This window comes from Myotis daubentonii, chromosome 10 (assembly GCF_963259705.1).
Source record: "Myotis daubentonii chromosome 10, mMyoDau2.1, whole genome shotgun sequence".
Taxonomy (NCBI): domain Eukaryota; kingdom Metazoa; phylum Chordata; class Mammalia; order Chiroptera; family Vespertilionidae; genus Myotis; species Myotis daubentonii.
The window spans coordinates 73,645,459-73,667,499 of record NC_081849.1 but is presented as its reverse complement, the minus strand read 5'-3'; the positions used below and the strand labels follow the sequence as shown (position 1 = coordinate 73,667,499).

General features: G+C 43.2%; 2 protein-coding genes and 1 pseudogene across 4 annotated transcripts in view; 1 reads left to right on the top strand and 2 right to left on the bottom strand.

Annotated features, from left to right (window-relative positions):
- Positions 1-11,483, bottom strand: part of PIK3CG (phosphatidylinositol-4,5-bisphosphate 3-kinase catalytic subunit gamma) — a 34,022-nt gene extending 22,539 nt beyond the window's left edge. Inside the window, exons 1-5 of one of the 3 annotated variants that reach the window (XM_059655687.1) lie at positions 11,364-11,483; positions 7,110-9,116; positions 4,147-4,212; positions 3,812-4,037; positions 1,836-1,939 (exon numbers count right to left, since the gene is read on the bottom strand). In XM_059655687.1, coding sequence (XP_059511670.1) covers positions 1,836-1,939; positions 3,812-4,037; positions 4,147-4,212; positions 7,110-9,104 — 2,391 coding nt within the window. In that variant the 5' untranslated portion in view covers positions 9,105-9,116; positions 11,364-11,483. Of the gene's footprint in view, positions 1-1,835; positions 1,940-3,811; positions 4,038-4,146; positions 4,213-7,109; positions 9,117-10,985; positions 11,271-11,363 lie in introns of those variants that run through there. The other 2 variants (XM_059655685.1, XM_059655686.1) reach the window with 2 other exon arrangements.
- Positions 1-22,041, top strand: part of LOC132211130 (ubiquitin-conjugating enzyme E2 R2-like) — a 920,533-nt gene that overhangs the window by 592,806 nt on the left and 305,686 nt on the right. The window lies entirely within an intron of this gene.
- Positions 18,885-19,872, bottom strand: LOC132211530 (glyceraldehyde-3-phosphate dehydrogenase-like; annotated as a pseudogene).

The window sequence follows — 22,041 nt, the reverse complement described above, 5'->3', positions numbered from 1 at the left end:
GGTTTACTCGCCCCTGGTCAGGCCATAAGTGGCAGAGACCTGATTGGAAACTCAGATTTGTCTGGGTTTAGTGCTGCTTTCTACCGGTTACTTTACTGAATCTTGTGGGCCCTGGCATCAGGCCTATGCAACCTGCACAATTTCTGTTTGCAGAGGTTTGCGACCACTCCCCACCCTCAGGCCACCTTGGGGACAGCCCCTGACAAAACCACCGTGGTCAGCCTTATCATTGGTCAGTGCCCGCAGACCTGACCTTGGCCCCTCAGAACAGCAGATGCCCGCGAGACCACAGTAGGCTTCGTTTGCCAACATATCTACATAGGAAAAGGACAATCTTTTCAACAGATGGTGCTGGAAAAGTTGGAGCTTCGGATTTAAAAAATGAAACCTGATCTTTATCTCACCCCATACACAAAAATCAATTCAAAATACATCAAAGACTTAAAAGTAAGCATTAAAACTATATAATTTTTAGAAAAAAATATTTATTACATTGACTTAGGCAATACTTCTCAACTTTGGCACTGTTGACATTTTGGGCTGGATAATTTTTTGTTGGGGTGTGTGTGTGTGTGGGGGGGGGGGGTGCTGTCTCATGCCTTATAGGATATTTAGCAGCATTCCTGGCCCCACTAGATGGTAGCAGCATTTTCTCAGTTGTACCAATCAACGGACATTATGAAATGTCCCTTGGTATGTGTGTGTATGTGTGTGTATGTGGGGGTGGGGTCACCCTAGGTTTAACATTACTGGATTAAGCAAATATTTCTTAGGATGCAAAATGTATGAGCCATAAAAGAAAAAGTGATAAATTAGACAATAAAAATCTTCTGCTCCTTGAAATACACTACTAGGAAAATGAAAAGGCAAGCCACAGGTTGGGAGAAAATATTTGTAAAATGTATACTTGATAAATAATTTGTGTCTAGACTATATAAATACCTCATAAATAAAAATGAGAAGGCAACCCACATTAAAAATGAACAAAAGATGTGAGTGGAAGATGAAAAACTGGCACATGAGAAGATGTTCAACATCGTTAGGGAAATGCAAATAAAAACAACAATGAGATACCACTTCTCCTTTAAGACAGATAACAAGTGTTGGCTAGAAGGTGGAACAGTTGGAACTCACATATACTGCTAGTGGGAATATAAAATGAATGGTATCGTCACTTTGAAAAACAGTTTGGCAGTATAAAATTACACACACGTACCAACTATTTGACCCAACTATCCCACTGTTAAATACTTACTAAAAAAATGAATGGAAAACAAATTGTGGCATACCTATACAAAGAAATACTACTCAGTAGTAAAAAGAAAATACTATGGATACACACAGCAACATGGGTAGACCTTAAAAAGCATTATGCTAAGTAAAAGAATCCAGATACAAAAACTACATACGGTATGATTCCACTTCGTGTAATTCTAGAAAAGGCAAGAGTATATAATAGAAAGCAGATTTTTTTTTTTTTTTTTGGTCTGGGATCGGGTATGGGAGGAGGAAAGGCCTGATTAAAAAAGAGATATGAAAGAACTTTTTCTATGGAAATGTTCTGTAACTTATTGTGGTGATGAACTGCACACTTAAATGGACACATTTTATTGCATGTAGGTGATTCCTCATGAAAGTTGATTCAAAAGAAAATGGGTGGGAGATTGCCTGGTGTTGAGGCTTTCAGTATCCAGTGTTTAGGGAAGGGTTTGAGGCTTTCAGTATCCAGTGTTTAGGGAAGGGTTTGAGGCTTTCAGTATCCAGTGTTTAGGGAAGGGCTTGACACACATTTTCAAGACATGAAGACCATGTGGCGACATTGAGGCGATACCTACCACCAGGGCTCCTGCTTTCAGCCCAGGATCATACGGAACGCGAAAGCTCTCGGGGAGATTCGAATTCTGTAGGTTTTCAAGCTTTTGCTTAAGTTGCGAAATAACTGTAATTGTCAAAAGCACACAAGAGTTATATGAGCTCAAGAAATTACCAATATTACCAGTAACATTTCCTGAAACCATCTGGTCCGGTGTGGAGGAGGAAAGGGTGTCTGTCTTTGAGGAACTAACCATTTCAGGTGGCAAGGTAAGTCAGGTTTACTGGGAGCAATACACTCATTTACACCTACCACAACAGGGGGTAGAAACAGGGGAGTAGGAATGGGATATCAAGACAATCAGGTAGAGAGAATGTTTTAAGGATAATGCTAAGGAATTGATACTGTGGTTTTCTTTCTAACGTGTGAAACCGTAAACTGCCATCTGATTTGGAGAACAGACGTTTGAAGAGCATATTAAGTAGAATTTGGTTAGGGTTCTGCAAAATCTTTTCAAAAGAGAAAGGCTGTGTGGAGATTATTTAGCAGCCTCAAAATATTAAAAGCAAAATACATAAATTAAAAATTACTCCCTGTATAACAGGCAGGCTGGAGGCCAGTATGTATGTTCCCATTTACTTACAATAAAAATACAAGTGAGTGAGGTCATTATTATCACTATTATTTTTAGGACAGAGCATTATTGGTGTATTGGAAAAAAATCAAAGAGAAAAAAGTGGAAATTCTAAGTAATCAGTTTAAAGCGGGGATCCTCAAACTTTTTAAACAGGGGGCCAGTTCACTGTCCTTCAGACCGTTGGAGGGCCAGACTATAGTTTAAAAAAAAACTATGAACAAATTCCTATGCACACTGCACATATCTTATTTTGAAGTAAAAAAACAAAATGGGAACAAATGCAATATTTGTATTTGCATGTGGCCCGCGGGCCGTAGTTTGAGGACCCCTGGTTTAAAGTACTGGCTGAATATATTAGTGAGTGTCCGTTATGAGCCATACTGCTGTGTCTAAGTATACAAACAAGAATAAGAGATATTTTCTAGCTTCAAAGCTTATATAGTTTAGGAGACCAGAAAGATGTGTTGATGACTATAATTTAACGCAATATCAACAATGGGAATACCACCATGGTGGGCAGACAGCAGGCCGATCGGGGCCTGCCAGCCAAGGGGAGGAACAGGGGAGGAACTCAGAAGGTTGATTAATTTTCTTAGGGCAGGGACAGGATTTATTTTTTTAAATATATTTTTTATTGACTTCTGAGAGGAAAGGAGAGGGAGAGAGAGAGAGAGATATCAATGATGAGAGAGAATTACTAGTGTTGATTAGTTGCCTCCTGAACGTCCCCTACTGGGAATCGAACCATGACCTCCTGGTTCATAGGTCAACAATCAACCACTGAGCCACCCCACTTGGGCAAGGGACAGGATTTCTTAGTGATAAGAAAACAATATTGGAAATGTCTTTAGAGAAGAGGTGATATACAATGTTTTATATGAAGTATTCTGACATATATATAATATATATATGATATATACATGTATGTATATATATTTATGCCCCAAATTTTAAATAGCTTCTCAATAATTCATTACTTTAAAAGATTGAAAATTATATGCATATATGGAAAGATAGGGAGAAAAAAGGTGAATATTTGGAAATAACTAATCTTCGTGTGTGTGCACAATTGTTCTTGAAACACAGATGTTACATCTGCATGATGCTTTAAAATTTTTCAGAGTTTAATATCTATAACAAACTCATCATTAAAAATATATATAGTTTTAAAACTATGTTAACTTGTAAAGGGAGACCTTTAAATCTGCTTGCCCCATGAAGACAGAAGATTAAAAACATTTGTTCTTTGCTGCCTTTAGGAAGGTACAAATTGCCTTCCAGAAGGAAGAAGAACACAGGGATGATGGCATTTGGAGATGAAGGCATTTGGGAAGAGAACCAAGAAAATATAGCTACTATACCTTGGGAGCTGACGTCATACTTTTCAGCAGAGAGCGATTTAATATCAATGGTAACTTTTTGTAACATCTCAATGACTTGGACCTGTTGTGTGAAGTCATGCAGCATGGCGGTGCCGCAGCCTCTCAGGTAGGCTTCCAGGATCACAGCGAACCTCTGCTGGTAGTGCCGCGACTGGGCTATCTCACTTCTCAAGAACCAAAACAAAAAGTGGCCGATTCTTTTGTTCTGGGAGTGAGAACAAGATGGTTGAAATTATTGTGACGAATGCTCTAGGTCTACCAGCCAATTCCTATTAACTTTTAAAATGTCATGCTACTATCAAAGAAGTACTTACTCTTAAGCCACGCTTCAGCAGAAATCTGGCAAGGGCACTGTCATGGTAAGGTTCAAATTTCACAGCCTGAAGGAGGAACACATAGGCATTTATTTGTAGGGCTGCATTCTATGTTGGTTAATCAGGGAGAAGGAGATAGAGAAACACTGGTGCTCTGCCTTGGTGGGTTTTATGGGTAGGGTGATGCGACTCTTACCAGTCACTTAAGTTAAGTCCTTTCTTTTCAAGGATACTTTCGGCCAAAGTGAACCACTTGCTTAAGGACCAGGAGTAGAAGCCAGAATTCTTGACTCACAGTCATGTGCTTTTGATAACGTCAAGGGAAAGAGGGGAGGGCTTTTGCTCCCATTAAGGGCTTACTTGATTGATTGTTAGGATAGAAGGGAAAGGTGGAAATGGCTATAACAAATCTGTAAAAGTGGAAGGTAAGTGAGGTTGTCAGAAAGAAAATAGACAGTGGAGATCTAGTACATTTGAGGAGAAAAATATTTGTTACATGTGAAAATCCTAAAGATCTTTATCGCTGCTCTTCGGCTCAAGATGTGTGTCTGGCATCTCACTGGCAAGTCTGAGCTGGCTCACAGGTTCTTACTGCAAATAAACGCAGGCCCGGGCCAAGCCATACCATATGATCACCACTCCCTGACACACTGTGGTATATACGAAGCTTTCTGTCCGAAAATCTCTTACTTTATAAGCTTTCCCAGGTTTTGTAGTGTTTAGAAGTTTTCACATCCCTTGAATATAGAGATACTGACTTTGATGTTAGCTCTGTGAATTAATAAAAAGAATCCAATAAAATGTGATAAATCCTAGTGGGTCATGATATCTGTTATATCATTCTCTGTACTTTTCTATAAATCTGCAATAGTCCATGATTTTAAAAGTAGTCAGACTAACAAATATTGTTTGATTATTGTATATGCATATATAAAGTTATAGAGTAGATATGCATAAACATGAAAAGGGGAGGCTTAAAATTAAATATCTCAAAGTATTTTCTTTATAAATAGACATGGTCTATCATTTTTTTCAGACGAAACAGGAGAAATTCCCATTCCAATTTATGTTTTCACATCATAAAGGGCCTGGGACTTTTTGGTATGATTTCCACTTCTTTCTCTGATTTTCCAGTTTGGAAGTGATCAATACTGACTTGCTAATATTTCCATTATCCCCATACTTTCAAAGATGCTTTCCATGGGTATGGTCAAATAGGACCCATTGTAGCTCCAGTTGAGAGTGTGGTAATTCCACCACCAGTACTCACTTCAGAAATGTCTTAATTTTCTAATGCTAATGTGAGTTTTTCCAACCTGAATGCCTCGAATAATTTTACAAATGACTACTTTTCACATTTACAACCACAAACTCAAAGCTAATATTACCTATCTCATGTAAACACTTCCAGGAAAACCATTCATTTTCCAATTCTTCAAAATTTACTTGTAGAAATGATAATGTAAAAGAATTCAAGGTGGCCTTGGGACTTAGAACACATTCATGCAAATTTGTTTTATGTTCTATTTGTTGTGGAAAGCTAGAAAGCCGAAGATACTCGGATTATTCTAAAATTTTCGTTAGTGACAGTATCTGCCCTCATGGCCAGAGAAAAATATTGGAAAAATTTGATAGATGAAGGCAAAGGCCAAATATATTGTTTCAAGTATCTGCTTAATGGAAGGTGAATATTCAGAGTTAAAGTGCAGAGTATCCAAAATGCTCATCAGAAAACTCCAGGGCCTTCCTGTCCACACAGATAATAATTAGACAGTTTAGAGCCTAACACTTAACCTGGGAAATCTTAATGATCTCAGGTCACACATCACCTATTCAAAACTGTCTCTGGCTTCTTCCATCTAAATTAAGTGTCCCCAGGACCCCTAACTGTTTTCTCATGGTATTCTGTAGTTCCCCGCCCCCCCGAAAGCAGTCACCACAATTTGTTATTAAATATCTGCTTGTATGTATACCATTAAGTCAGTTTTCTCCATGCACCACAAGCTACACGAGGGCAGAGATGGGCTCTGTTTTTATCACTGCTCTACATCCAGCATCCAGAACAGTGGAAGCGCTACGTACATGTTGTTGAATTAAAGAATGGGCACTCCTGCACTCTAAAATAGAATTTCTATTCCAATTTCTTTACTTCCTTGCCCTTGTCAAGCATCACGATCTAATCTGAGATTGGCTACAGTGAGCAGGAGAACTGCTCTCCTTTGCTTAACTTCCTAAGAAAACCTTAGGCAAATGATGTAGTCTCTCTTGACACCAGGGAAAGGAATGAGAACAGGAGGGGAAATGCAGTGCCAGGCTTGTCTAAAGAGAGGGGATTTCAAAGTCCCATCCAGGTATGAGGTGTGGTTCATGAATTGTGATCATATCATGATCAGAGAGTATGACCTTTTCTCTCTAGGACATACAATTCTGACATTGGATTGATGCAGCATATTGGGAGGCAATGAAAAGAGCAGGGACTGGAGTCCTGGGTTTTAATTTCGGTCTTTGAAAGTATGTGACCTTGGGCACATTAGTTAGCCTCTCTCTGCCTCGATTTTCTTACAATCAAAATATTAACTTGACCTCCACCATAGTTATTGGGAGAGTTAAGTGTGATAATACACAACAAGCATGTATATCACTTGGAGCCTGACACAGGGAGCATCCCATTCATTGAATTTATCATTAATACAATAAATGAGAACAAAGTATTCCCATAGGGCCAGTTTTCCTAAGAAGTGGAAATATTACCATCTTCAAAATGCTCGTCCGAAAACCCATAAAGACAATAAAAAAATAAATGGAACAGTTTACTCCTTTCTGAGGTGGCTTCTTCAGATCTGCTTTGACAGATCATGATGCTCTGGACAAAGGGAGCTGGATGACAACCGAATGGGGCGCCTGTGCAAATGCAAACCAATCCCTGGAGAAGAGGCTCCGTAAGTAACAGGGGCACCCCCTACCTGGACCAGCTGTAGCAGGTAATTCAGAACATCATCGTCCTCCAGGCTCTCCAGTTTCTGGACTGCAATGGCTCTCACATTTTCATCCGAAAAGTTACAGTCCAGGAGTTGCATTGTCAGCCCAACATCCAAAGCACTTTGATCCCAGACCTCCCTCCTGGCTAACAATTGGTATGTTTTGGCCACCATCTCTTGCTGTCCCCATTTCACCGAGCTAAACAGCTTAGGATACGCTTTTGGATGCTTCAGGCTTTCATATCTGAAATGCCAGAGCAACTCTTTGTCTTCTGCTGTGAGAGGGTTAAGTGGATCAGTGGCTATGATCGCCTCCAGTTGCTTCCGAAGCTGGTTGGGCATTTCCGCTCGAACCCGGTCCCCTTCAGGGTCAAGGGTGGGCCGATGCTTAGGCAAGGCTATCGGGTGGCAGTAATTGTCCAGAAGAATGCAGATGGACATTGAGCTGTCCTTGTCCGGGTTGGTGGCCGACGTGAGCTTGTCAGCATTGAAGCTCCCTTGGTCTTCTCCCTTGCCAGATATCTGCCACATGTGGAGCACGTACTCCCCGTGGCGCAGGAGGAACCGGTGGTCGATGAGCAGCAGGTTCACATAATAGAGAAGCTGAGCTTTGCCTCTGGCCTCGGGACTGGGCGTCTCGGCCGAGGCCTTCCCGGACAGCGCCGGCGCTTTGCCGCAGTAGATCTGCAGGTTCAGCAGGGCCCCTTTGGGCAAGTCTTTGATTCTGATACTGAACTCCAGCCACACGTTCCAGAGCACCTCCTCCGTGAAGGGCTTGGGGCTGGTCCTCCTCTGGCAGAGCACCTGCTGCCCGTGCTGGATGTTGGCCTCCACGAACACCGTGAGGTCTGCGTTGCGGGGCAGCACCGGGATGTCAATGCCTCTGATTTTGACCCTGAACTTCCGGTCACAGTCCCACAAGGACACGGTGAACACACTGTCGTGGTCCTTCCCGTGGATGGTGAGCTGCTCGTGGTAGCCGGTGACGCCGGTGCAGTCATCCACCAGCGGCCACTCCTCTTTGCGCACCTCGTCCTGCGTGGGGTCCGGAGGGGTGTCCAGCACCAGGTGAATCTCCTCCCCGTTCTTGAGGCAATGCCGCACCCACTGGAAGTTCTTGAGGGGCGTCTCCCCCACCAGGTACTCGTCGCGGCCACAGACGCGCAGCACGAAGTCCTGCTCGCTCTGGCTCTCGGGGATGTCCATCAGGGACTTCTTCTTGGCCATCTTGGTGAAGAAGCTGTGCAGGATGGCGCCCGGGGTGTCGTCGGCCGAGACCTTGATGGTCTGGCTGGTGGTGCTGCGGTGGATGACGATGAAGATGCAGTTGTGGGCGATCTTCTTCAGCAGGTACTCGGGGAGGGGCTTGGAGGTCACCCAGGGGTGCATGGCGTAGAGCTGGGGGTCGCGGCCCGCCACCTCCGCCATGCGTGGCGTCACCAGGCGGCGGCGCGTGAACTCGAGCTCGTCGTCGTGCACGTTGCTGACGTCGGTGACGTCATAGCCCATGAGGGCGGTGAGCTGCCGCTGGAAGGCCAGCGTCTCCTCCGAGGGGCTGCGGCGCTGCACCACGTGGATCTGCCCGGGGCTCCGGTGCAGCACCTTCCAGTAGCGCAGGCAGTCGAGGGTCTGCACCACCTGGTACTTGTCGTAGATCTCGTACCACTGGCCCTTCTTCTGGTAGAGCAGCAGGAAGTGGTCGGGGCTGAGCCGCTGGTAGAAGTCGGCCGCTGCGCTCGTCTCCAGCGCGCGGAGCCACACCTGCGCCTTCATCTGCTCCACGTTCCCGTGGCCGGCCACGTGCAGCAGCGCCGTCTCCGGGGTCTTGCTGGTGCGCTGGCTGGTGGGCAGCACGAACTCGATGGGGATGAGCTCCATGGAGGACAGGCTGGCCGCCGAGCCGCGCGGCTTCATCCTCCGGCGCCGGCGGCGGTTGTCCTCTCTCAGAACCACGGGCTGCTCATGGCTCTCCAGCTCCATGCCCCGCGCGACCTGGGAGCGGAGAAACACAGGGCTTTGTCACGGGGCAGGCACTGGCCGGTGGCGTTTTGCTGCGAGAGGGCAGAAGAAGGGGTAGAAGGATGACAGTGACGTGCTCACGAGGATACGGGAGCTTTGGAGTCAGGACTCGTGCATCCTGATCCCGCCACTTAGGATCTGGAGACTTGAGCTGGTTAACCTAGGAGCCTATTTCCCATCTGTCAGATGGAGTCCTTAAGACAGCCGAGGGTGGAGGTGAGAATTAAATAAGGTAAGAAATACATATACTTGCTCAGTGTGGATGATGGGTTTATGGGGGTTCAGTAATCATTCTCTCTACTATCATTATGTTTGAAAATTTAATTTGATAGAGGAGATATGTAAGGCACTCATCCAGCATGGTGTCTGACATATTGTTATGACTCAAAGTGGTACTTGGTTTTCAGCATACTGAAAGGCATGGACGAGTAAAACAGTCCCGTTAAAGGATCAGCTCCTAGTCTGCAGGATGCACTGTGAAATGCTAACACTCCCCTCTTTGAAAACAGGCCTCTGACTTATTTCCTCTTTGTTCAGACTCACACTTCTGGGGTCCCAGACACCTTACCCAGCCTCACTGCATATTCTCTGTGTTCAAACTGTCTGGTTCAGGAATCTACTCTCTGGTCAACTTCCTGTCTTTCTTTTTTATTTTTATTTTTTCTTACTAGTTAGGAAAGGTAATATCAGAATCAGTAGTTTCAACCAAGAACGTTTGCAGTCATTCAACGTTTTGAATCATGAAATTCTGGTTGTCGTTGCTGTATTAGGGCAGTGTCTTGGGGGAGTCGCCCAAGGCAGCACTCCCTTAATAGGAACATTCAGGTAGTTTTAATTTTGTTCCAGTTCATTCCATCTTCCTCTGTGTTAGACAGTGGAGAAGCCATAGGATGGAAGGAAGGATTTCTGGGCTCCAGTAACCTGCTATTTGGATCCCAATTTATTATTTAACTTCCTTTTTGCTCTAATATTTTCATCTCTATAACAAGAATTCAGAAGTTTCTTCTCATCAGTTTATCCACGTTTGCTGTAAATACAGGATGTCTCAAAAAGTGTATACACAGCTGATAGCTCAATTTTGAAAGTGAAATGTATTTTAATAAGCACTGCCTTCATAATTATTCAAAGTGTGTGTATACGTTTTTGAGGGACACTCTATATTTAATGAGTACCTCTCCTGCACAAAGCATTTAAGTATAAATTTGACATACTGCAGTAAGACACACTTCAAATAATGATTGAAATGCTAAAATATTAAGTTGAACTATAAATCAGGTATTTTTATTTTAATATTTAGTATCACTGTTATTAGATATTATATTTTAAATAAGAAACAACTAGTGACACAAAAATTAATGTTTCAGAAAATATCATTTACTCTCTTAAATTACTAATGTTAAGGAGACTCATAACTACTTATTTATTCAAGAAATAGTGGAGCATTTGACAAACACCAAAAAGAAGAGTTTGATTAAAAGATAAGGAAGACAGATTTCATTAGAGCCAAACTTCTGTTCAAATCTTAGCTGAAAGTTACTTTTAAAGCCAATATTCCCTCTCAAAATATTATGAAGTTCTACTTAGTAAATACATGAAACCAACTGTCCCAATTCACTGTCTCTTGCAGCTTAAAACAATCATTATTTGGTCTATAGTGTTGCTACATTGTAGAATAACTAACAAAGAAGAGAACTGTAAGACATATTAATACTGACACTTGAAATAAAATAGGTCTGAATTTAGGCAATGTACAAATACACAGCAATAACTTCGGTCTCGGTGATCCCGAACAGTCTTACAAGATACAAAATGCAGAAGAAAACAGGCAGACTAAATACTCACTGCTCTCCTTCATGCTCGAGGTTATGAAGCACTCGCCTTCTAGAGAAGACATTAGAAACACTGATGGGTACAATAATGGCCAGGCATGCCCTGGTAAGACTGTGAAGCCTGTCAGGGGCAGACTGCCGTGCCCTTCTTCCTCCCAAATGAAAACAAACAAACTAACAAGAAACTGATGCACCTGCAAAACTATTGCTGGAACCTCGTGGATATCCACTCTTATAGGTTGCACTAGACAATGAAGCAGAGACATTCAGGGGTAGTATCGACTCAAGAACCAACAGCCGTTCCAGATAAAAATATTCTAGCTGAGAAGGAAGTGTCACTATTCAGAGTCAGACCCAACAAAAGGCAAAAAATAGGAAGGGCAAAAAATACCTGATAAAGCCGTGGAGGTGATGATGCTGAAGGATCATTTGTTTAGTTTTCGAAAACAATAAATTCGAACCTACCCAGGGTGCCTCTAAACTCTTCCGCTTTTCTGGGTCTCCCTCCGTATCCAGATGCAGAGGAAGTGTTGCAGTTACCAGGAAGGAAGTTTTAACTAAGTTGATTATACGTGTGATTGCTCATTTTAAAAGTGTCAGAAATGCATTTCCTGTTAATAGCACAGAGGGTGAAGCACGAGAGTGAGCAGTGTTTACCATAGTTTATACTCTTTGAACTAATTTTTTAATAATTGTGAGAGGCTGAAACAAATTAAAATTATATAGCTCCAAACGAAAAATACACACTCATGAGACATAAACACATGAAATATTTTATAGCTAGTTTTAAGTTGAACAGACTTAACAGCCACAACATTAGAGAGAAACAGCCTGGTAGGAAGATTTTAGGAGCCAAATTAAATCCTTTAGTCCTGCAAAGCCCATTCAATTAATTTTCCCTCATGAGAATTCAAATGATCCCTTGTTCATACACCGTAACTGAGGGTTGGGAGAAGAGAAACTAGTGATCTCAGGGACTGAGTTATCAAGCTGAACATTTTCAAAAATGAGGTCTGGAGCTCACTTCCTTAGCTTGGTGAGATAGTTCTCTATTTTTTCAGAGCATGTAGGGCCCAAAATATCACTGGCTGAAATGGAAAGTACAGTGTGTGTGTGTGTGTGTGTGGGGGGGGGGGGTGGTGGACACTTACTGCGGGCAATTATTGCAGACAAAACCGGAGGTTTTTGGTTTCATGGGAAAATTAGGGAGCTGAGCACTGCCACACAATCAGATAGATAGTCACTGGAACATGGCTCCTGATTGTCATGAGAGTAAAGAACCCATGGAAAAGCCATCCTAAATAAATTTTCCCAAGCACACTCAGATCCTGAACCAGTGTTCTCTTTTCTCCATCCAGGGTTCCTATACCAGAGTTCATCCTCAGACCTGGGTTATCATGGACTCCAGTGGAACCCCAAGGACAACAGGTAGGATGGCATTGGCCTCACAGGTATATAATGAAAAGTTCTCTGAATCACTCTGACATCAAGATAAATGATTGATATGAGCTATCTCCTTTCATCTAGGCCCACCCCCCCGGTTTCAGCTTTCCACAAATTATACTATAATAGTTGACATCAGCAGTCCAACTACTACATTCAAAGGCTGTGTCCCCAATATTTAGAGGGAGCTTATTAGCACCCCAAAATATATTCCTATATAGAAATACTCCCTTAGGAGGCTGGCAGCTTGAGAAGCCTCAAAGCAGGCCCTTTTGTTTAGTTCTGAAGGAGAGACCAAAGAGTCACACTGCAGGAGCTTGCCAGGATGTGCTTCAGACAGAGTATGTGGGAGGGTTCACTGGGGTAGGTGGGCTGGATGGGAGTTTGTGGCGAGTAGGGCTGACCACAGAGGGACCATGAGCTTGGCCAGCTCTGTTCTCCAGACAAGTCAATAGATTCTGTTCCTCAACAGATTCTTTCCCCAGCTCAGTAACACCCAGGAGCCAAGTCCCAACCTGACACCACACACACACACACACACACACACACACACGTGTTATTTCAGAAATGCTAGACTCGGGCTCTTGGGTCTCCTTGCCTCCGTAGGAACTACTCAGCTGAGTTGAATTATGCAAAGTTGTCTGTTCTATGACTTAACTTGCAAATATTTCAGGCTTTATTGGTGATTAGATAATAAAAGTACCCTGCTCTTCCCCAAATCCTAATATAGTCACTAAAATTTGACTACATGCAGTAAATGTTCCAAGGGAGAAACAATGGCCAGTGTCTCCTTCCTCTATGTGGATACCTCCTCCATGGAGAGGAATACTTTACTATTAGTGCCCCTTCTGTCTCCAAGTTTTTAGGCTAGAAGACCCCTAGAACTCATCATTATCCTGTTTTATCAATGTGTTTCTCTCTTTTCTTCTTTTTTTCTCTTCTGTGAATCTCCATGCATCTAGCACCATGTTTTGACATCAAGTAGTCATACACTACACTGTATTTGGAAAAAAACACAATCAAACAGTCTGACCTTCTAGATCACATGCAACTATCACAGGAACGAGAAGATAGAACAGATCTACACTAATAAAAGAGAAACATGCAAACTGGTGTCACTCCGCTATGCCCACCAGCCAATCAGATGAGTATGCAAATTAACCCAACAAAGATGGTGGTTAATTTGCATACACAGGTGCAGAGTGAAGAAGACAACTAGGACAGGAGGGAAGCAAGCGGGGTGGCAGAGACGGGAGGAAAGCAAGCGGGGCGGTGGAGGCGGGAGCTTCACTCCGGCCACAGGAAGCCCTATTCTTGCAGGAATCTTCCTGCAACAGGCCTCTAGTTAGAAAATAAAAACGCAGTAAGATGTGTCAATGGTCAATAAACATTAAGAATGAATTGTTTGCTATGAGAAAGGATCTTTCTAATGGCCTTCAGAGAGGTTGTTTGTGGTCTAGCTGGAGAGAGAAGACATACAGATGAAAAAAATAAGATGTCAATGTGATAGGCCAAGTGGTTTGAGTATATAATATTTGTTACATACTGCAGTGGTTTACTGAAGTAGGTCACTTTGGGTGTAATAAAATTTTTGAAATTATGCCGGAGGAGACCCAGGATTTAAGGCAATAGGGAAAGACTTTAAGCCAAAAATGTGAACAAACAAAACAGTTCAAGAAATAGTGAATGGATCCATTTGCAGAAATGGAGGGTTTGTAAGAGACAGCAGTGCAAGATACGGGAAAGACATGGAAAGATAGGCATGTGCTTCCCAAACTTATTTCATGTCTCAGCACATGTAAATAGTACCAACATTGGTATGGCACACTGGGTGCAATGAACTGCCCCCCCCTTCATATATTAAAATTCTAACCCCCAGTGTAGTGGTATAGTAAGTAGGGCCTTTGGGAAATAATTAAGTCATGAGGGTGGAGCCCTCATGAATGAGATTTATGTCTTCATGAAAGGGACCTCAGAGAACTCCCTGGCCCTCTTCCTGCCATGTGAGGGTTACAGATATAGCCGTCTGCAATCCGGAAGAGGGCCCTCACTAGAACCTGACCTTGCCTGTACCCTGATCTCAGACTTCCAGTCTTCAGAACTATGAGAAATAAATTCCTGTTGTTTATATGACATTCAGTCTGTGGCACTTTGTTATAGCAGCCGAACTCACTATGACACTGAAGTAAAGTGAAGAGTCCCCTCAAAGCTCGAGATAATGTCTGCATCCCCAAGGGCCCTGAACCCCTTTGGGGCACGCTGGTTGGGAAGCTGTGCTATTGGTTATTGCTCCTAGGTAGGGTAGCAATCTGACTCAGACATGTGTGTATCTCAGCTTGAAAAGCACTAGAATCCATCTTTTCATGTATTTTTTTTAGTTCAGTCTCAGACAGCTTATACAATGTGAGCAAAAATACTAAAAGGCATTTTAATTTACTCCCACAATTTAGTTGACCTTCGTGCCTTGCTTTGTTGTCTGGACATGAATGCCAGTCTTTAGGAAGCTTTATGGTCTGTATCTGGTCTGATGAAAGAGAAGCATCCCGGTACTGTAGACTATCTAGCAATCATCAGACCTGGGTTTACTTCTGCTCATTCTCTGGGCCTAATATATATGCTAATTCATCTCTTTCAGCTTCCTAATCTACCAAAGGGATAACAACTACCCTACTTATCTCACAGGAAGTTGTCATAAATCTTCAATTTTTAATGAAAAGTAAACTAATCTAACTATACTCTATGCAAGTTGTGTTGGATATGCTAGAGGACGTGCAATCCCAGGTGTCACATACCAACACAACAATCAGAGGAGAAGAGGCATGTCAGCCTGTATGTTTCTTTTTCAGAGAAAGGAAAACGTTTGCAGAAGTCTTCTGGGTCCTCTCATATCTTTGCCCAGAAGTGGGACAATGCCCATCTATCTCTCAGCCAATTACTGGGAAGTGGAAAGAATTACATGAGTGGTTTGAGCTCATCGGGATCTTCCCTATTGAGTTCCTGGATGGCAGAAAAGGATGGACACATTGATACAGCAGAGTAAACACTTCACAACTTTCTGGAAAAATTTTTCCCTATAAATTGATTCATAAATATCCAAATTCCTTAGCATGACACAACAGACCATTTATGATCTATTCCAGATGGTCTATCTTTAACTCTTAGCCTCACCTTCCAAATTGCTTCCATGTTTGAATTAAACTGATTTCTGCTCTCACACTTGCTGCGCTCTCCACACCTCTGTGTCGCCATGAGCGGCTTCCTCTGCTCCATCTCTTCCCCTTACTCTCTTCTCTCCTCTTGCTCCCCCATTCCCTCCTCACTCAGCCATTTGAGCAGCTCCTCTTCTCCTCACTTTACATAACCTCCTCTGGGAGGGCTTTCTGGTTTAGGAAAGCACAGGGTTAGGGAAGCTTTCCTGCATTAGTCACCACCACCACCAAGAGCAAGCTCTTCCATAGCACTAGCTGTGTGCCTTACAATGTTCTGAGCACTTTCATACACTAATTTACTTAATCCTTGCAACATCCTAAGGAGAGGGGCACTGTTATGATGCCCATTTACAGATGATGAAAGTAAGGCACAAAGAAGTCCAGTGCTTGTCCCAGGTCCCACTGCTGGTCAGTGGCCATTGTCATAGCACTTCTCCCAGGGGAGCGAGCTGTTTACGAGGAGGCTTCCTCCTCCTCCAGCCTGTGAGCCCTGGGGGACAGTGACTGCTCTATTCATCACCCAATTCCCCAAGGCCTAACTGGATGTTTGCCACATACAAAGCGAGGGCCTCAATAACCATTTGTGAAAAGGATAGTTTGTATAGAATCTCTCTCTCTTTTTTTTTTTGAAAATCAGTGGACCCCCTTGCATTTACAGGAAGCAGCAGGAATATTGGTGGATACTCCTGAAGGCCCAGATCAACCCAAACCCAGGCATCCCTCCCTTCCCATCTAACCACCAAACCCAAAGCCCTGCCACCCGCCTCCTCCTGAAACCTTAGAATAGGAAACTTGGAAGGGAAATGGTGTGGAACGTGGGAAGGAACCCAGTTTGATTGGCATTGTAAGAAACTATGTAAGGAACAAAGACTGTACCAAGAACTCTCCCATATAATCGATACCCAGACTCATCCCTGGGACCCTGTTCTTAGAATGATCGGCAGACTATCAATTATTTTTATCTAGCTACCTACTTACATAGCTACCTAATCACCTACCTGTCTCTACCTCTTACATACCACGACCCTGACAAAACGGTTGCAATAGGGAGTTTCCAAGTCAAAGATGGAATTCACTCATGGGATTTTTCCTGTTCAAGGGCATTGCAGAGGGTCCTAGGAGAGAGGGAGCCTTAGACCTCTTGAATGGAGCCTGCTCTCATAGCCCTGGTCCTGAGGCCCTGGGGCGACATCAGAATAGAAGATGCCTCTTAGGTCTTTATATGGAATATTGTTCTTTCCAAAGCCCTGGGTTCTTGGCTTAGAGTCGACAGGAATCACATCCCACTGGAAGGGAGCCAAGAGGATTCCCTGCCTCTGCAAGTTCAGAACAAGGGCGCAGGAATGTTGAACGGAGGTAGGTAGGGGCACGGGGTGCTGGCCCTGAGCCAAGCTCTTCCCTTGCGCCAGATGCAGCGAGGCCACAGCCTGCAGGGCTTTCTTTTGTGGCTTGGGGGACCTTGCCAGAGGCACCCAGGCCTCCTGGAAGGCTGTCCCACAGGGCCAGGGGAAGTGTGTGTGGAGGGCGGGGTGTCTCAGTGAGCTCTGAGGGAGGGCTGGACCGGTGCCTTGGGTCTAGGGCAGTGCCCACCTTGCTCTGTACCTAGGAGGAATTTTCTTCTCCTCTGAAGCTGCAATACCCATTTCATGGGTCTTCTTTTAAAAAAAATTATAGTTGACATACAATATTATATTAGTTTCCAACATAGTGATTTAACATTTATACTCCTTACCATGTGATCACCACAGTAAGTCTAGTAATCATCTGTCACCATACAAAGTTATCACAATAATATTGACTTTTCCCTATGTTGTACATTACATCTCCATGACTTTTCTTTCTTTTTATATATAACTGGAGGTTTGTTTATATATAACTTAAGCTCCTTCACCTGAGAATTTTCTGCAGATAGGATGTGTCTCAGAGAGGGCAAGTGCCTCTGGAGTCTGCCCACCCTTGCCAGGGCAAGAAGCATTCTGTGGCAGTTTCTAAACAATTAGGAACAGGGTGGGGTGAGAGTAGAGATGGGCTAGAGTACATTTGTAGAGCTGGACTTCCTTTTTTAGATTAACAGCGCTATTTAGTATATATTAATACCATCCCCTTCAGTTTTTTGTTTCTTCATCCAAGGATATTTTTTCCATTTATTTTTTTAGAGAGAGTGGGAGGGAAAGGGAGAGATAGAGAGAAACACCAATGTGAGAGAGACACATCAATTGGTTGCCTCCTGGATACCCCTGACCAGAGCTGAGAGCCTGCAACCGAGGTACGAGAACACTCTTGACCAGAATTGAACCCGGGACCCTTCAATCTGCAGGCTGATGCTATGTCCATTGAGTCAAACTGGCTAGGGCCCCTTCAGTTTTAACCTTTCACAGAGTTCTTTGATGCACATACAGCAATCCTAATGTATTCCTCAGGGTATGCTGTGTTAATCACTAGAACAAAATTTCAGTGGTTTATATCTTTCTCATATCACAGTCCCAAGTTGGTTGGGTGGCGTGGCAAATGTTTTAAGCATTTATTCAGGATCCAGCTCCTTCCAACTAGTGGTTCAGCTCTCCCCGTGGGCCTCGAGTCCTCCAAGGTTGGCTGGGAAATGCAGCCTATCAGTGTGTCCAGAGGGAAATGAAAATAGTTCCGCAAAGCCATAGTATTGTTTGCCACAACGTATTAGAGATGATAGGGCTTTGATGAGCATGATAAAATTTAAGTGCCATTATATATCTAATTTCATGCATTATGAATTATTTCTATCATGAGACACTTAAAATATGGCCTGTCAACCTTAGGCAGTCATTGACATTGTGCTTATATCTTGTTTCTGTGGTGGTTAGTAGGTTTTACAAAACCAGAAACGGGCAGTCCTCCCTGTTGACTACTCTAAACTCCTCTGCAATAATGCAGTTATTTCTTCACTTGCTGAGAAATTCTCTTCTAATCGGGTAAAGCAATAATCCAGAGAATACACATAAGAGAGCAGAGAGAAATAGTAGAAAGCTAAAGATAACACACTGTGAAGGCCAACCAAAACATTTTTTTTTGGCTGGGTTCAGTGAACTTTATTGATTATGCATGTTAAGGTAGGGCTCCCTAAACCTCTCCCCTTCTTCAGGGGATCTGGGATGGAAACTGTGGAGATAGTTTCCAACTAGTGGATTCTCTCTCAGTGTGTTGGGGGATCAGTTTGGAGCAAGGACCACCCCCCCCCACCAGCTGAGGGCTTTTCTTCTTGCTAAGGATGGGGGTCCAGTGGGCTCTTACTTCTTAGAGGCCATGTGGACCCTGAAGTCCACAACCCTGTTGCTGTAGTCAAATTCATTGTCATACCAGGAAATGAACTTGACAAAGGGGTCATTGAAGGCAATGCCAGCCCCAGCATTGAAGGTGGAGTGGGTGTCTCTGGAAAGTCACAGGAGACAACTGGCCCTCAGTATAGCTCAGGATGCCCTTGAGGGGGCCCTCTGATGCCTGCTTCACTACCTTCTTGATGTCATCATATTTTGCAGCTTTGTTTAGGTGGCAGGGCAGATCCATAACCCACACATTGGCGGTGGGGACATGGAAGGCATTGCCAGTGAGCTTCCCATTCAGCCCAGGGATGACCTTGCTCACAGCCTTGGCAGCACCAATAGAAGCAGAAATGATGTTCTGGGCAGCCCCTTAGTCATCATGCCACAGCTTTCCGGAGGGGCTATCCATGGTCTTCTGGGTGGCAGTGATGGCATGGACTGTGGTCATGAGTCCCTCCACGATGCCAAAGTTAAAATGGATGACTTTGGCGAGGGGGCCAAGCAGTTGGTGGTGCAGGAGACATTGCTGACAATCTTGAGGGAGTTGTCATACTTGTCATAGTTCACACCCATCACAAACATGGGGGCGCCCACAGAAGGGACAGAGATGATGACCCTCTTGGCTCCACCCTTCAAGTGACCCCAGCCTTGTCCATGGTAGCAAAGACACCGGTGGACTCCACAACATCAGCACCAGCATCACCCCATTTGATGTTGGCGGGAGCTCGCTCCTGGAAGATGGAGATGGCCTTTCCATTGATGACAAGCTTCCCGTTCTCAGCCTTGACTGCCTTTGAACTTGCCTTGAGTAGAATTCTACTGGAACATGTAGACCATGTAGTTGAGGTCAATGAAGGGGTCATTGATGGCGACAATACCCACTTTGCCAGAGTTAAGCAGCCCTGGTGACCTGGCACCTAATACAACCAAATCTGTTCACTCCAGCCTTCACCATCACGTCTCAGGGCGCAGCTGGCACTGCGCAGGAAGACACGACTGTCTGAAGAACAAGATGCCCAGCCAAAATATTCTTTAAAACTCATACTTTTGGAGTGTTTTGTCGGTTTATTCTAACTACCTCCATCACTGTTAAAGTTTATCATAACAAAAGTTTATTTTTTAAAATTTTAAAAATAAAACTATTTTTAATAAAAAGGCTTAAATATATCCTTAGCAGGGTGGAGGATTGGTGGAAGGCGTGGGTACTATAGTCGTCTGGAGACCAGGCTGTCAGAGGCTCTGTCATCTTCAAAACGTGGCTTTCTAGGTTGCATCAGGCATCAACATCCAGCCAGAAGATGAGAGTGGGAGGAGATTTTTATGGACTGGGCCTGGAAGTGGTGAATGGCACTTCCATCACCAGAACTTCCATTGGCCGGAACTCAGTCATGTAACCAGACCTACTGCCAGGGCCTGAGAAATCTCCTGCTGCAACTCAACAACTCTAACCTGTGACAGAAGTGGGGAGAGTCATCAGCATTTGGTGAACAACATGTCATCTCCGTCATAGTGGGACTACCAACTTCTCTATTCTTGGAACTTATATACAGTTTCTGGCTCTGCCAAAATGAGATATACTAAGGGTGTTGCTTTTAATAAAAAAAGAGAGATCTTGCTTTAATATGAAAATGGGTAGGGAACTTTTTTTCTGCCAAGGGCCATTTGAATATTTACAACATCATTCTTAGGACAGACAAAATTATCAACTTAAAAGTTAGCCGGCTATATTTGGTCAAACATTTAATTAACTCACCCCTAATGCCTTGGCAGGGCCAGACCAAATGATCTCACGGGCCTTATACAGCCCAAAAGCCAGACGTCCCCTACCTCTGGTTTAAACGAAATAAAATATTTTGTTGCTATTTGGTTGATAATATATTTGTTGGGTTGATGATACGAGTTCCAAATGAGGGGATGGATAGTGTGGAGTGTTATATGGTGCCAAAGTCCAAAGAAGATAAAGAGCAAAAAAAGATGTGATGGTCAATAGGGCTGGTGACACATACTCCACTTCTCCTACAAGGTGGTAGTGAGATAACAATCCTCCACCCCCTTTGAAGTTAGGAGTGATCATTGATTTGTTTTGACCCGTGAAATGTGAGCAGAAGTGAGTCACGGTTGCCATGTTTCCTTCCTTCTGCTGTGGGTAACTGGGAAGCACATATTTACATAAATCTTTGTCAGCCTGCCCCTAGAACAGTGATGGCAAACCTTTTGAGCTCGGCGTGTCAGCATTTTAAAAAACCCTAACTTAACTCTAGTGCCGTGTCACATATAGAAATTTTTTGATCTTTGCAACCATAGTAAAGCAAAGACTTACATTTTTGATATTTATTTTATATATTTAAATGCCATTTAACAAAGAAAAATCAACCGAAAAAATGAGTTCGTGTGTCACCTCTGACACGCGTGCCATAGGTTCGCCATCACTGCCCTGGAAGATTGGGATCAGCAGGACTACCCAGTTGGCTCTGTTGGGTATGTTTATGGGCAGGGCATGCACCTTGGGTGGGTCAAGGTATTGAAATCTCAGAGTTGTTGTAATCCAGTCATGACTGCTACATCAGGTAAAGGTTCTCCTTGAAAAAAATGTGCTGACATAATATTTTGGATCAGATGTTAAAAGGTTAAATTTCACTCTATGGGATTTGAAATGTAAACCTGCTTTGGGAGGGAGATTTTGTTGACATCAACTTTGTATAAATCGATCCTATTTATTCATTAAAATACAGTATTCAATTTAAAAATGCTACAAAGTATGCTATAATCTTCTTTATTATATAAAATACCAGAGAAAGAGCAAACATTTTATCTGTTTGAGGTATACAATTACAGAAAAATAATAGATAATTTCTTTTTCAAGAAATTTTTTAATGAGGTATAATTTTCAGAGTTGTAGATTTAGATTTTAGTACAAATAATTTTTTTCTTTCCTCATAAAAATTGTTCCTCTTTCCCTGCAGGGATTTTGTGTGGCTTTTCTTAGAACTGCCTCCCTCTTAATAATATTAAAATAACTGTAATTAATGCCAGAGGATCTTTTTCTCCTTTTGTTTCCTCAGCTCTTCTTTAAAAATTCTATGATTATCACATTTAAATTGCAGCATTAGTATATTTACCACCA